The 16,886-nt window shown below is 38.9% G+C and overlaps 1 protein-coding gene across 4 annotated transcripts in view; it reads left to right on the plus strand.

Annotated features, from left to right (window-relative positions):
- Positions 1-16,886, plus strand: part of SHOC2 (SHOC2 leucine rich repeat scaffold protein) — a 60,675-nt gene that overhangs the window by 11,722 nt on the left and 32,067 nt on the right. For 3 of the 4 annotated variants that reach the window (XM_030950860.1, XM_030950862.1, XM_030950861.1), the window contains one exon: positions 12,244-13,178. In XM_030950860.1, the coding sequence (XP_030806720.1) occupies positions 12,476-13,178 (703 nt within the window). In that variant the 5' untranslated portion in view covers positions 12,244-12,475. Of the gene's footprint in view, positions 1-11,184; positions 11,260-12,243; positions 13,179-16,886 lie in introns of those variants that run through there. The other variant, XM_030950863.1, reaches the window with a different exon arrangement.

The raw sequence follows: 16,886 nt of genomic DNA on the forward strand, positions 1-16,886 counted from the left end.
AATCAAAATAATAATTTATTGATAAATGCTAGAAGCAGGAACAAGATGATGCTGTGTAAGATCATGCTGTAATGCAGCCCACAGTGATGAGTGAGTGTTGGCAGAGATCATCTGGTCTGGATTTAGTGGTAGTGTTATTTGCTCTGCAAAATAAGCTAAAAGTTGGTTGTGAGAAAAATGATCAGTGAAACAGCATCATCTGTACAGATCTGACATGAGGAATTTAGGAGTTAGAGGACAGTGCACAGTGTGTCAAAAAGAGAGGCTGTGGTTAAACCTTTTTCTCTCAGTCATATTTCCAACTGGTAGTCCTCACAAGCACGGATCAAATTAAGCTTTAGAAAGCAAGAATCATTTAAAATGAAAATTTCCTTCTTTGCATCATGTCTGAATTTGACCCCCATAGGATGCTGATCTAATATAAAGTGATTTAATGTGTATATTTGCTTTAAAAGAATTTAATTCCTGTTAATTCCTGTTTATAGCATCTAAGTGTGCTTCAGTACTAAGCTAGTACTGACAGTTGTCAGACTAGTTATGCTACTCTGTAAGAATTACAGAAGCTTAGAAGCTTTTGGGTTGGTAGGAATTTGTGCAGTACACTCTGATATTCAGCTCTTCAGATTTCAACTTCTCCTCCTCCTGTTTGAAAAATTATTGTCATAGAATGTAAGAAGGAGGGGAGGAAGGAGGAATTGTGGGGGAGAGAAGCTGCCCCTGTTTGCACAACCCCGTGCCCAAGAATCACAGGAGCTGGGGGCTGGTGGGGAGGAGGTTTCCTCAGACATGTGCTGATCTTTTAGCCCCAGATGGGAATAAAATAGTGCATGTAACTGGATGTTTCTTGCCTTGCAGCAAAGGGAGGGATGGAGCAAGGCTTGTGGTGGGATGGAGGAATAGCTCTGGCACGTTGTGCCTGGCTGGGAGGGTGGCACTGGCTGTGCCCTGTTGCAGGGCTCGCAGCAGTTCAGGTCCTGCTCCACACATCCTTCTTAGCCACTTCTGATGTCCTGCCTGTCTGTCTGCTACTGCTCTTTGGTTATTCCTGTACATTGTCAGAGTTCCTTGCAGCCTGTACCCAGTGCTCCTGTCTCACTTCAGGTGCATGCTGGTGGTTTTCATCTCTCTTTTATCCATACTGGTGTTTGCTCTCTTTTTCTCATTCTTTATGTTTTTATTGGAAGTGTCATTCCTGTGATTTTTTTTCCTTCCTTCCTCACTATTTTCAGAATGGTTGAGTAAGAAAGGAACAAGCAGGTGGAAAGTATTAGTTAAAATTAGTCAATCAACTTCTTTGTTAAACTGATTTTTATTTATTTGTTTCTAGAGTTTCTGGTACAGTGTTTCTACAGTTTCAGTTTCTTATTCTCTCTGTTCAGGAGCTCTGTTCTCAAGTCCTCAGATATGTTCTTAGTATTCTCATACTGTTCATATATATATAGTACCCTTATTTTGAACATATTGTTCTGGAGCATATTGTCATACTAAAATTTGTTCAGTCCTTCAAGTCAATTTGTGAGGCTGTATATTTTTTCTGAGTGCTTTGAGCATATGTCTAATACTTTTTGGATTACACTTGGTTTGAAAAGGACTCACTGTCTTTTAATCTGAGTTGGTTCCACCCCTGCAACTCATGTGAATGTCACTTAAGCAATTGAAATACTCCTCTCCTGCCCTGTGCATTAGTGCAAAAATTAAGGCTCCATCACTTTTGTTGAGCTTTTACTTGGGGGTTGGGTCAGGGTCACTCTGCAAGGAGCTGAGAGCATCCTCACCTCTGTGCAGGTCAGAGAGGAGCAGATGTGGGCAATCCCAGTGCAGGGAATCACCTGTTCTCAGCTTGTAAAGTTCAGTGCAATCCTCTGGTCCATCTATGCAATGGGAACAGGTTCTGCAAGGCACAAATATCTGGAGACCAGCAGGCCTGGTAAGACACTGCTGTACCTGAGCTGCTGTAAAGGTTGTATTTTAAATGTTCACAAACACACAATTTCTTGCTGAATTATCTAGACATTTATGACATCTGTTTTCTGCCTGAAACAAAGGCCAGTAAGGTGCAAAAGTGTCACTCAGTATAAATAGGCATATAATACAATTTAGATTTTAATTTTGTTAGGGTAGCGATGTGAACTTTAGTGTAGCTCTAAGCTAGCCTGCTTATTCATCAGTTTTTTCAGATTTCCATTATCTTTTTAATTTTTTTGGAAAGTGGTGAGGTAAAGGGTATTGTTGCAATATTTATACAATCTTGTTTTATTCAGATTGCATCTAATTTTTTTTCCATGACGTTTTTCAGGTTAGCACTGCTGCTGCTTTCTACTTCTGCAATACACAATCCTTTCAAGTGTGCTAAGAGTCTATCACTGGGCTGATTTTTGACGAGCAGAAATCCTGTTTTTCACTGTTTCTAGGAAAATTGTAATTGAAGACATTTTGGTGGGTTTTTTTTTTTGGAAGAAAAGAAAAGGATGCCTCATCTGAACAGATTTTGAAGAATCTGCTTGGAAGGGATCATAGATCTTTTTATTTTTTTTTTCTTTTGAAGGAAAACATCTTGTTCCTGTGAAAGGACCCAATTTATCATGTGTTTTCCAGAATTGTTAGTATATGTGAAATAATCTTTTAATTGGTCTCAAAATTGTGAGCAGAGTAGTGTTCAGTGCTGGGGCTGAGGGTGTTTTGTGCATCAGGCTCTGTGACAGTGGGGATGAGGATGAGGAGAATTCATGGTAGGTCTGGACATTTCATGGCTCTTAACAGGAAGGTGAACAGAGCTTTCTTTCTCGTCCTTGTTTGTTTCACTTTTCATCTGCTATCCTGGGAAAGAAATCTCTGGGATCATTCTGGGAATCTGTAAGAATGTGGATGAACTTGCAATAAATTCAAATGCTGTCATTTTTGGGTTTTTTGTAATGCTAATGCATTCAATGTTGAGTGGGGAAGAAAAGATGTAAAAAGCTAAATAAAAATACTCCTAAGAAGTTATGAAAATTAAATTTTCATTATAAAGCAATCAGAATTAGGTAGGTGTGAAAGAGATGGCTTCCAGTGCTGTAGGTGACCATTCAGAGCGTGTTTCACAATCACTACATACTTTTGCCATCTCCAAGACCCCTTCTCCAGGCAGTGTGTAGGAGCAGCAGTGGTGCCTGTTGATGGATTATTTTCTCAGTATTTTCATGGCTGTGATACTCTCTTATGTAGAATTTCCTATCAGCTGCTTCTTGCCCATCAGCTGTGCCTGCCAGCGTCCCATCCTTGTTCTTGCTCCAGCTCCTGCCTCTTTCTCAGCTTGCCTGTGCTCCTGGCAGGAACTTTTTCCTCTGTGTGCCTGCTGTGACCCAGAGGGAGGGGGGGAGGACAGTAGGAGGATGTCTCAGCTGAAAGCAAAGGCCTGTGTGGCCCCTCTGGGTTGACTTGCTCTGTGGAAATACCTTGTGTCAGAAGCTGTTGGTGTTGAGGAGGTGAAGCAGGCTCAGGAATGAATATGTGGTGAAATTCACTGTGGCACCAAACATTATAAGAGATTTGAAGTCTCTAGTCTAAACTAAAACTGCCATAGTTATGAAATTGGTGTTAAGATTCCCTTCAACTCGAACAAAGCCATGTGCTTTTACCAGCTGTTAGTCTTGCAAACAGCTGAACCAAGTAAATTGTCTTACCTTTCCATTCTTATGTTCCCTCAAGGTCCCTCTCTCCAACCCCAAAACAATCCAAAAAATCCTGAGGGCTGGCAGGCAGATGCTGCCAAATGTCAGCTTGAAGGAGTGAAGTCTTGTTCAGATCAGTGTGGAGCCCTGGCTGTATGCAGGGCCACCTGAATCACCTCTGGAATGCATCTGTTTGTTTCAATAACACTTCACTGCTTTCTGTCATTGTGTTTAATTCTGTTATGCTCAATGGGGGAAAGCAGTTGAAAGCTTTGAAAGAGGCTTGGGAGTAATTTTGGTCTTCATCACCTCCTCAGGGTGTGTAATGAGCCTGCATTTCCATGGTGCCATTAATTGGTGAAGTTCCCTGAGGTATTTCTGAGTTGCTTTGGCTTCTCCAGCTGTGGCCGAGCATCATTTCGAGCAGTGGTGCAGGAACATGGAATCCATTGGAATGTGGTGCCCATTGGAATGTGGTAATCTGCTTAGCCATGTGCAGTAATGCAGCATGAGAGGGTGAGGACAGGGAGGGAATAATGCAAAAGCCAGTTGAAACTGAGTGGGCAGAATGCAATTAAGCTCAGAAATGTAGCAGTTAAAAATGAGACTCCAGCTGGAGTGGGCACACACAATACAGGGAAAATAGCATTTCTCTTTGACAGTTTCTAGTTCTTGCATCTGAGTATTTGGATGGCAGAAGTGGTCGGTCACATCATGTTTAGGCAAATGATTGCTGGAGAAAAGAGATGAGAAGTTTTAAACTTATATCTAGTTAGCTGAAACACAGCAATTTCTTTGTCCTCATGTTATATATATATATATACACAAACATATATACATACATATATTAACCTGGCCTGAATTAGTTGCTTTCAGCAGGTAAGATGCATTTATCTGAAAGAGTCAGATTATAAAACCAAACAAAAAAACTTCACTGGAAAGAGCACTGCTTGAGCAATAATGGGGGAAGATGTGTAGATTTTTTTTGACTTTTCATTCAGTCTGCATTTGTTTTGGTTTCCTGTAATATTTAAATATATAATGTAAATTTTGGGAAAATATAATGTCATAAAGAAACAGGTCTAGCTGATCATTGTGCAGTTTTCAAGTAAATTTTATTTAATTTAGTTGTATTGAAGCAGAAAGGTACACTTAGAGCAAATTTGATGCTGATTGTGGTTGTTATCTTTTCTCTGGAAAGAATGCTGATCTGTTCAAGGAGCTAGATGTTTTCTGAACTGATCAGATCCAAAATATGTTAATGATTTTAAGAGCTGATCAGATCCAAAATATGTTAATGATTTTAAAGGTGAGGACATGTGTAATTGGAAACTTGTGGGTAAAGTATTTTTTTGGACTTTGACAGACACTTCTATATCTTCCAAACTCACAATGTTAGTTGAAAAGTAAATGTTACTGCAGATTTCCTTTTCAATGCATTAGTTATATTTTAAACTAGATGTTCAATAAAACAAATATGTCCAGGCTTTTGTCATCATAACTGAAGATCAAGAACTGCAAATACTTTTAGCTAAAAACAATAAAAAATTGAAGAGAGGCCAGATATTGTTCAGTGCTGAGCTGCAATAATGTAGATATTGTGGCTTTGTCTGCTAGAACATAGAAGATATAGAGTTGTTGCTCCTTTTCGTGTACAAAATTATGTTAAAACCACATCTTAAGTTGTTTTTAGATAGGTGGGTTTTTTTTTCAGCAGTGTTCCTCTGCAAAAGGATCCAGTGACATACAGTCACTAATTATGCTCAGAAAATTCGAGGTACTGATATTCATCCTGCACTGAACTTTGTGAAATCATCATGATTATTACAGAAAAGCATATAGAAGAAGGTGAGCCAACTTACTGCATCAAATTCAGAGAGAAATAAACAGAGAACTGCTACAATGAACAAGATTTTTGATAGATAAACCTGTGTTGCTGTTAGGGGCCAGGGTAGGATGCCATCCTAGATAGTAATTTTGTTTAGTTGTTATGGGGTTTTGTGTGTGCTTTGTCCCAATCTCTGTAGGATCAACACAACTTTTTGTTGCTAATATAGATAATTAGTAGATGTTACTCTGCTGTTGCTTTGTGTGTTTACTTTCTCTCTTGCTTGTAATTCATGTTTAGTCTCCTTTTTAGTAGGTTTTGTTTTGATAAGTTGTTTTTATTGCTCAGAGGAAATGAGGAATGAACGAAAAATATTTGATGCTGGTTTGTAGTTTGTATCATCACCTTTGGTGGGACCTGTGCCATTTTCTGTCAAACTGGTAACAAAACTGTATGGCAGGTTGCTTCCTTTGTCTATAGGAGTTGTTGAGGGATCTGAATAGTTTTGTCTGGGTGCTGTGTAGTGGTAATAGTGAAAGTTTGTTTTATATTGGAAATTAAGTTTTTGCTACAAGTGGGTGATCTTTATTCAAAGGAGGGTATTGGGTGGATAGGGAGCGCTTGCTCTTACAGAAGGTTGTATGCCACTATAGATAGAGAAGTTGTATGGTCACAAAAACAAGAACTGGGTTTTCCTACACTGGCAAATCCATTTAGAATGACCCTTTTAAGAGATATTAGAACCTGCACTAAATCCTGGAAATTTGTTTCATCTAGAAAGTTAGGATTTTTAAATTTCATATATTATGCAGGATTACACAGCCTGCTGATACAGCGAGTTGCCATGGAAATAGAGACATGCAGCTCAAAAGGTACATGCTGGGGGGCCACACATGTAGAAAGTACCTTTTTGCATATTAAAATAAGCTGCTCCATGGAGTTAGCAGAATTCTTTGCTCTTGGAGTCTGTTTCTGCAAAAACAGGCAATGGTATTTTATAACTTGGCCAAAAAACTAGTGGGTTTTTGTTCCTGCAAAGGAGAAGAAGAGAGAGTGCTTCATAAAAATAATGTTGGAGCACACAGAATGAATCACAGTATGTATATTTTTGTACTTGCTAGGTGAGTTCAAAGGCAGGGCACAAAAGATTATTTCTACCTCCTACGAACTTAAGGCGTAGGTGACTTTCTGTCTGCAAGTGTGGAGCCTTTTTGTCCCGACTGCTCTGGACTTTGGTATGTGACCTGGCACTTAGTGCAGGGAAATGCTTCCAGAGAGCAGCAAAGCTGGTGACCAGTGAGTGAAAAGGTGGATTCCAAAGCTTCAAACCCAATGGTGATGTCCATGTGCCTGCCCATTTGCCCTGGAAGGGCACAGTTGTGTCAGAAGCTGGGATGGGATGTCCTGGGAGATCTGTCTGGTTCTGCAAACACATGATCATCAACCTTCAAAATCTTTAGAAACTCACTTGCTTATTTATAGTTACTCCAGGTGTAACTGCGCATAGGTTTATGATTAGGTGCCTGTAGTTACAGACATGCTTGCAGGTTTAAGGCGCCACAATGAAGAATAAGGAAGCCCTTGGAGGTGGTCTAAATGCAGTTTGTTGCCCCCTTGGGCTGAGGTTTGCTCAGTCATTCCCTCCACCCCAGGTTTTGCTGGAGTGCGAGGCTGGGTTACGCTCAGCTGTTTGGCAGCCATGGAGGCAGCAAACAGTCGGGATGCTCTTGGCTGCAGTCCTGTGGCAGATGAAGATGTTCTGAAGGGCTTGGAGGGCTGTCAGGGCCCAGGCCTTCTCCTTGCCCAGCTCCACAGGCTCAGGCTGTGCCTGCAGTGAGCAAGCCGCTCCCTCAGCATGAGAGGGGATTAGGGGGAAAGCTGTGTCACATCCTGGGGTGTTGATATCAGGCTGAATTGGTAGCCTGTGAACTACCATCTGCTGGCCATCCACTTAGAGGACTAAGATGAATTTAATGGTCAGCCTTTTCTATTGAACAAGCCAACCAGGGTAGCTGGCACCATGACAGTATTGCCCTGCTGTCATTGAGCACCCTGTATTCTGGAATGACAGGTTTCTTCTCAAAGAAGAGAAGCTGTCTAGCTGGCATATTTCAGGAGCACTGCTTTTGTCGAGATAGATGAGACTGTTTTTGATCTCTGGTGGAGTGATGGCTGGTTGTTCCCTTGCTGTCTCCATACCTCTGAGTGAGGTTTTGTGTTTAGAGGAGCTGTGCAACCACTGGTGGCTGATTCAGCAGTTTGCTCCCAGCTGGTCCGTGGTGGCTGCAGTGGCAGAAGCTGAAATGCACTTACACAGATGAAAACTCTGTAGGTCAGATGTTTGAAGCTAGCAAATTGTAGGAGAGAATGTGCTTTGTTTGCAAGTGACTCGTTGGCTTAAGCTATTTAGGTTTCCAAATGAAAGTAGTGACTATGGTGGTTGAGGTTTTTTTGGGTTGGCTTTTTTTTTTGCATATGTGGTATAAAATGAAATGGAAATTCATTGTAGCCACTTGGGCTAAGCTTTAAATTTCATCCATAGCTTACTGATGTGTTCATCTTTGTGGTGTACTGGAATATGAAATGTTTTTGATGTATCCTATGCTGCTCTAATTAAAAGGTAAATACTTTTAACAACATAGATTTTTTTTAGTTTGTTTGTGAAGAGGTGTTGCTGCAATTACCAGATAGCATTTGAACTCTGCCTTGTTGTTAAGAATCACTTAGGGCTGACTAATCAGAAATACCTAGATCAGAATTGCAATCTCTGAACATTTTATTTATTATGTAGTAGTAGAATAATTTTTTGCTTACTCCAGAGTGTTAAGTAGGAGCTGATTCCTTATTTCTTCAACTTGTTTTGTATTCGGAATGATCATCTGCAGTTATTTAGGTTGAAAAGCCCTAGCCATGGTGTGGGCTAAGTTTAGTACGAACACAGAATGAGGAGAAAAATCATTCCCACTGTGATAAAAAGTTCTATATGTAGTAAAAAAAATTCTTTTAAAATGCAGGCCTGTATGTCTCTTGCTACATTACAAAAGTAAGATTCTGTTACATTTGAGTGTAATGTGTTACACTTCAGTGAAAATGATGCCTTAGATATTACATGCTTAGAATATCAGAACTGTTTATGGTTTGAAGTGCCTGGTTAGGCTACTGAAACACAGTAAGGGTTTAGGTGGAGCTGTAAAGTGACCATTTTGTAAGATGACGTGCCACGATGATTTTCCTTTGGCAGAGAATCCTGCTGTTGGTTACCCTCGTCACTTGAGAGGGAAACGTTTCAGCTGTGGGAGACTCTTTATTTCAGTTAACAATTTCTTCTTCAGAGCCATCTCTGTGAACTCACAGGAAACTTTCACATAATTACAAGTCACAAGACACTTGAAGGCGTCCTCTGGGAAGTGAGGGATTGCTGGGAGTATTTCATGCAGGGAACAGCCTGTTCTGGGGGGTCCCACTTTTTTGCAGTAGTGGGTAGGAGACAGTTAAGGCTTTTACAGCCTTACTTGAATAGCAGTTGGCTGAAATCCTTTATCTCAAGCCTCATATTGTGTTAGATAGTGACCAGGAAACATCAGTATTTATATTGCCAAATTGCACTGATTAGTGTAGTGTTATTCCTAGAACTGCAAAATGTTCCTACATTACTGCACTTTTAATAAAGCATTTATTGCATAGATGTTTTAGGTTGTATTGCTCAGAAAAACTGAAATCTCTTTTCAATTACTTTTACATATTAAAAAAAAAATCATTAAAATTTACAAGGTAAATGTGTTTCTCTTTTCCACATGGTAAGGAAGGTTATACAGTTTAGGCTTAAGTAGCTTCTGTTTCTGAAGTTTCATCAGTTACAGATGACAGAAAAAATGAAATGCATCTGGTTTATGTTCACCAGACATCAGGAGGAGTGGATCAAAACTCTGAAGTTGGTTATTTATAGCTATTTACAAATATTTTACTTTAAAAAAGTAATACTCGGAACAGGGAAGAGATTATTTTCCTTAACTTCTTTAAACTTTTTTTCCCTCACATACTGTGCCAAGCAAGTCTTATTAAATTTTCCAAGTTCTCCAGGACATAATAGTTAAATGTTTTTATGTCAATTAATATTGACAGGAAGTCAGTTTGAACAGCATTGGAAAATGGAAGTAGTTGGCAGAACTAGCTAATTTCACTTAATTTCCTTTTGCTAAAAATATCTCTGAAAGAAGCTCTCCTTTTGGGATACAATGAATTCTTGTTTGACTGTAGTTTAGAATTGATGGTGACTCTTGTCCTTTAACTGAAAGGGCTTGAAAAATATGCATAACCTTTTGAAACATATTTAACTTTCTCTGTAGTATGTGTTATTATACTAATGCCCACCAAAAGTTTACATACAGGTTTGACTTGATGTATGTGAGTAACTCCATCAGCTTGAATGACCTGCAGTAGAGATCATGTAGAGCATTAAAGATGAACATTTAATTTCTTTCTAGGTACAATTAAAGTTATTGCTAACCAAGACAGTGAAATGCGTGCAGATTATTTGGAGCACTTGCGCTGCCGAGCTGCTTTCAGCAGCACTAATCTCCAGCAGTCTTTCTTTTCTGAGGCTCTTTTCTAAACCTCCTCCAGCTGCTGTGCACATAAGAAATGAAACAAATCTCTTGGTGGGTTCTAAATTTGATTAAATTGAAAGCTCAAGAGAGCAGCAGCCCTTCGAGTATTTTGCACTTTGGGGGCTGGATGAGGAGCAGGAGCTGTTCTGGCGCTCAGGTCTCTTTTCTGTCTATTATTGGAATTCAGAAACTGTGTTAGTTCTTGATTCTTTGTGTTACTGTTTCATAATGAAAACCTTGTCAAGCCTTTGGGGCTCCCACCCTTCAGTCAGCTGTGTTTTTGCACTGGGAGTCATTGCATGTCCTATTACTGGCATTTTACAAGCGTGTTGATTATACATTGCTGAGAAGCAGTTTTAAATATAATCTGGTGAGGTTAGCAATCTTGAGGAGAGGTTAAATTAATGGATGGTGTAAAAGCCATGTGGAAGTCTTAAGGATAGAACCAGTAAAGAACTTCTAGTAAAGAACTGGCTTGTGCTGCTTTAGAAAACTCAACAGTGCAGAAAATTTCCAAGTTAAAAACTGTTTTTGATTGCTGCTGCTAGCATTCAGCCATGGTTCTTTACAACAGAGCTGTCCAGAACACAGGAACTGGAGGCAGTTTTGGGCTTTTGGGGAGGAAGGGTTATCTTTTTTTGATATTACAGTGTTTGTAGCACAATTGGTGATGCTGCAGCAGTAATGAATCAGGGTGAAGGACTGAAAGGCACCTCCTGTGGCAGGTTCTCTTTTGAGCATTTTTACTAAACAGCTGGATTTGAACTTTGGGGGTAAAGTGGCTGGTCCTTCTGATTATTATTAAATATATTTTCTTCACCTTTTTAAAAAATATGAATGAATATGTATATCTATATATAGAGCAAAGTGTTCAGCTTTGTGTTCTCCCTGTACATTTTTGTATTTGAAGGTAATCATACACTACATGACCACAGTTAAAAATAGTTACTTGAGCTTTGCTAAAAAATGTTTGTATTTATAGTACTTGTGATGGCTTAAGTATGCAAAATATTATTTAATAGATTTTGATTACAAGCTTTATGAACTTGTGCAGGAGTTGGAAAGCCAGGACAGTGACACAGTTCCTGTGAAGGTTTTAAGAGTATTTAAACAAGGTGGCTGGGAAATAAGGGACCTTTCTTCAGCAGCGGATACTTCGTATCAAAGCTAAAAGGTGGACTAGTATAGAGACATTGAATTATTGTTGCCATTGATTGTTTATTTTTCTTCCACAAAGACACATTCAAAAACGTTTCCACACTGCATTAAGTTCTTGGGCATGTCATGTGTTTTGAATTGAAATATGAAGAAAAGCTAATTTTCATGATGCATTATGATTTTGTAAAAATGTAAATTGGTCTTTATAGGTTTGAGACATCTGTTCACTTCCTAGTCTGCATTGTATTTATTGAGAAGGGAAATTAGAGATATGGTAAAGATATATTGTGTCCTACTCCCAAGAGAAATTACTTCATAATTTTGCTTATCTTGAAGCATAATATATTGTTTCTTCTGGGCTTTGGGCTGACTTTTTTGATAGGTGTATTTTAAAAACCCTTGTGCTTGGTTCTTCAAAGCATATGAAGCTGGTGAGAACATTCTGCTCCACATGAAAAGCAGAGACCTGCAGTTCAGAGTTGGTCAGAAGAGAGACCTCAAGCCAAAGTGTTTGTGTTACTGAGCATATTAGATTTTACTGTAGATTGAACTGAGAGTCTCTTGTGCTAAAAGAATAAGCCTGTACAGTTTTTTTTTTTGAAGAGGCAGGCACTTAAAACTATAGCAGATATTTATTGGCTGATTGGGCATTGAGGGAAGAGAGAATATTGATGTTGATGACCAGGGGGTTATTTTAAGAACTAGGTAAGACATAAGATAATGTAGTATTAAATGTAGTACTGAAGGCAGTATTATGTTTAAGAACTGTGATTTTTCTTCCCTCACATATACTAATTACTACAGTTCTTGTGTCACAATGGCTTTTGTGAGCAATATGTGTAGTATTTCTGATTTAGCCTTGGGTTTTTCATTGACATTTGAACAGAAGGACAAATCATTAACCTGAGTTAGTGAGCACAGGCTCAATGTAGAAACACTCAGTATTTAACTGGAAGTTTTATATTTACACTAACTTTGGCTTCTCTTCTCTGTGTTCCAGAAATACTAATACGGAGCATTTGACCTGATCTCTACAGCTGGATCTCCTGATAGCAGGATTAGGAAAGAGTGCCTTCAGAACCAATATGTAGCAAATGGGTGTCACACCTCTGAAGCTCCCCTCTGGCTTCAGCATTTGCGTGTTTTAAGGATCCTTGTTGCCTCAGCATTGAATTGTTCTTGTGGACTTCAGAAACAGATTTCATGTGGTGCTTGCTGAACGTTGAGTCACCATGAGTAGTAATCTAGGAAAAGAAAAGGACTGTAAAGAGAAGGATCCAAAAGTCCAATCATCAAAAGAAAGGGAGAAGGAGGCAAAGGCCTCCGGAGGATTTGGGAAAGAGAGCAAAGAAAAGGAGCCTAAGACCAAAGGGAAAGATGCCAAAGATGGAAAGAAGGACTCCAGTAGCACGCAGCCTGGGGTAGCTTTTTCAGTGGACAATACGATAAAAAGACCTAATCCTGCCACAGGTACTCGCAAAAAATCCAGCAATGCTGAAGTGATCAAAGAGCTCAATAAATGCCGGGAGGAGAATTCTATGCGCTTGGACTTGTCCAAGAGGTCTATACACTTGCTTCCATCAGCTGTCAAAGAGCTAACGCAGCTGACAGAACTTTATTTATACAGTAACAAACTGCAGTGCCTGCCAGCCGAGGTGGGCTGTCTGGTGAACCTGGTGACGCTGGCTCTGAGTGAAAACTCACTCACCAGTTTGCCTGACTCTCTGGATAACTTGAAGAAGCTGCGCATGCTTGACCTGCGGCACAACAAACTGCGAGAAATCCCCTCGGTGGTGTACAGGCTCAGCTCCCTGGCCACGCTGTACCTACGCTTTAATCGCATAACTACTGTGGAAAAGGATATCAAAAACTTGTCAAAACTCACCATGCTTAGCATACGAGAGAACAAAATCAAGCAACTACCTGCTGAAATTGGTAAGTGATTGTACTGACTGAAAGTGTGGTGTCGTTTTTACGTTCCCTGCAGTTCGGTTAATTATACATAAACTGTCACTTTTCCGACTGCACTTTATTTAAAACTACATAAAATTATGCTCTTGATCATACTGTTCCACTGTTAGCTTGCGAATAGTCAATACCTTGTAGATATATTTGTTTTTGAACAACAAAAACCCTTTTTCTTCATCTGTCATCTTAAAATCAGATGTATACTGTTTCCATCTTTGCTTTGTACTTTCACATATTGTGTCTTGAGAGACCAGATGGTTAAAAAAAAAAAGAGATACAGGGGCATTTTTTATTTTAAGATTTTTTATAAATCATTTATGAACTGTTCCAAGTTATAAACACATTAAGGGCATGTTAAAGAGGGGTGTGACCACAGTAATACAAGGTAGAATAGGTAACTATTACTGTGAGCAAGCTATTGGATGCTGTAACAGTTAATAATCTAGGTTAATGATTTGTGCAAGTGTCTGCCTTTTATAAGTCATGAATATATTAATACATGGACTCTGAAGTGACCAAATGTTGTACGCATGGCTGATGATTCTTATGACTTTGTAATGACTAGTTTGTTTTTCCAGACATGGTTACAAAGGTTCAAAAGATGGTGAACTAGTCTGGAAGTGTGTTATTACTTTAAATGGTTTATTACACAAAATGTGCTGGATTAGCTGTATATCATAACTTCTGTGTTGTTCCTAATATGTTCTGCTTCATGGAAAATGTCTTTATAACACTGTTCTCAAGCAATGTTTGAACAATGTGTGTGTCCTATAAAAGTGTGATTCTGTTAATCAGTAGGTTTTTTCTATATGTCACCAGTTTTCAAAATGCAAGTATAGCTTAGCCCTTTTAGGGGGTGGGGGAATAGAAACTTCACACAATTGAGAAACTGCTTTGGCTTTCTTCAAGTGTGAAAAAAACCCCAACCTTGTGAAAGCCCTTGTAACACTGAGAGTAATAACTCCCATGTCCTGTTTCCAAGAGCTGCTGGTACTCTCTTATTGTCCAAGCCAGTGTGTGTGTGTTGCTACTGAAGTGGCCGCTATGGTCAGCAATTTTGCAAAGCTTGGGAAATGTCCTTGTTTGTATACCTGTTAGATCTTTCTCAAGCCAGCAGTGTTTGCTCTTTATCTTGCACATTGATATGAAAGATACATAAGATAATATGTTCTTGATGGTGGGAACTCCTGAACATGCCTGAATCTGCTAATCCAGTTACCAGCAGTGCCCAGTACAGAGAACTTTGTCTGTGGTAACAGGAGTGAAGAAATGCACTGGTGATGCCAGCTGCTGGTCTGAGCCTTTGGCTCCCTGAGGCAGCTCTCTGGGGATGCATTCTGCTGGAGCCACAGGAGTGCTTTTTGCTAGGCAGAAATGAAATGGATGATGTGGTGGTATGTTTTCTGATCCATGTGATTTTTGAATTGTCATGAGCATCTCAGCAATCCTTTGAATTTCCCCTGGGAGAACGAAGGAATTACAATTTTGAGCTATTTTGACACTTCAGTTTAAGTTCAACAGCCTTGTTGGATATTTTACTGATCAACAAATGATACTGGAAACCATGGGGCTGATGTTTACAGAAAACCCATCACACTGCATGTTTCTACATTCATTGAAGGAATTGTGGCCAATTTTGCTGGTTGAGCTGTTACACAATTGTCAGTATTTTACCTGGTTCTGTTTGTGGCTCAGTTATTAGTTAATCTAGCATAGATCCATCTTCTGAGGTTCAGCTGGGGATAGTGCTGCATAAATTCAAAGTAATACTAGTAGTGTGTAGAGAAAAAACTTCTGTGAGGTGTTGGATCCTAGTGTTTGGTGTTGTGCTTCAGAAATTCTCTTGTGTGTTTGATACTGCAGGCATTGCTGCTGCTGAAACCTCTTTATTTCTTTTGTTTATTGAATATGATTTACATGGAAGTGTGTAATGTCTGTATGTGTTTGTTCACAGTTGTCTTGAAAGAGATTGTGTGTAACTGCTTCATGGGAAAATTAGTAGGTACTTGTGTCATGAACATGTGACTTGTTTCTTTCTTTTGTATTTTTTTGTTGTCTTGATATGTGTACAGGCAGTATTCTCAGTTCTCTATAAAACCCTAGCTTGAGAACATTAACTGCTTTGCTTCTGTCTTTGTATCCAGCAGTTAGTTCTGCCTTTATTTGAATTGTGATAATGCTCATGTGCCTTTTTACGGGTCAGCACCTCATTGTGGAAGGCTTTTTAGAAGTACAAATGCAAGACAACTGTCACCCTTATGAAGAATTTCAAAGGAAAATCATCAAGTTCAAGCATCCTTTTTTATTCAAAGTAAATTCCTCAGACTAGGTTGCCTGAAATTGAATCAGGTGAAAAATAAAATTAATTGGTGTTTAAATAACACAAATAATTTAAACTGCCCAGATACATAGTACAAGCATTTGAAAATCTTTTTCATCAGAGTAAAACCAGATAGGATAGTTTAAATTCTGTAATTGATTTTACTGACTTACTTTCATGTTACTTTTTTTGATGAAATACTTGAGTTGAAAACACAGCTGAAAAATGAAACTACTGAGAACTGTATTTCTGACTTTCCAATGGAATTTGTTTCTTTGAACACTGACTATTTCTCTACGTTTCACATATATGCACTTCAAAAAAACACTTCCCTTTTAAGTCTCAATGCTTTTAATCCCTTGTATGTTTTATAATACAGTATCTAAATACTATAAACTAGCAAGCACTCTCATTATCAGCTTGTAAATAACACAGAAGTTTTTCTTGCTGCAGAATGGAAAGTAAAATGAAGCCATTATCTTTTGCAAAGCAATATCATGTGGAGCATTTCAAATTCTTTTTAAAAATGCCCCATTATTCTAAGGCCTAAGGCTCACAATGGCATGCTAGTCTGTTTGTTCATATTTTAAAAAATTCAAAGCTTATGTAACCTGCTGACTTGTCCAGAGAGGAAGAGTCTTGCAGCAGTTAACTACAATGTGCTCATGTTGCTGATCTGGTGCACACTGTGCAAGGAATCTTGGGTTTTCTTTACTTTGTCTTTTGAAAGTAGATGTGCTACAAAAAGGTTGGTCTGGACAAAAAGATAATTAAAGATCCAGACTTCAGTTTGAAAAATGTTGCTATTGTTCCCTCAAAGGGGGATAGCATTAAGTCTTACCCCGGTGCTACAGACTTGTGATGGCTTTCACTGTTGCTAAACAAAAATTTTCAGTTTTGTATAAGAATAAATGGCTTTCCAACTTTAGGACCTTGTTACTTTAAAATCAAGGGTCACCTGATTTATAAGCAATCATCCCATTGCTTTTCTAGGAATCTTTTTTTCTCCAGCCTTGTAAAATAAAGTTTATTTTCTTTCTGCTCTTAGTGAAATAAATTGAATGTTGGACTTTTAAGTGCTCTGATAATTGAGATGTTTCTTCCAACACCCAGCATATCTTTGAGTAGTTGATTTTTGTGTCAGTGATGTTCCATTGTTCTTAAATGCAGCACTTTCCCTCTGTTGCCTACATTTGTTCTCAGGTGGTCCTGGAAACTACTTTACAACTGACCTGTTTAAGGTGTTTGTTGTTTTGGGGAAAACCTGGAAGAGGTGAACGTCCCACCTGAGCTGCTGGGAAATAAGCTAAAGTTTGGTTCTATTTTGGACTTTGAACTGTCTTTAGTAGCTCAAT

This window comes from Camarhynchus parvulus, chromosome 6, assembly GCF_901933205.1.
Source record: "Camarhynchus parvulus chromosome 6, STF_HiC, whole genome shotgun sequence".
Taxonomy (NCBI): domain Eukaryota; kingdom Metazoa; phylum Chordata; class Aves; order Passeriformes; family Thraupidae; genus Camarhynchus; species Camarhynchus parvulus.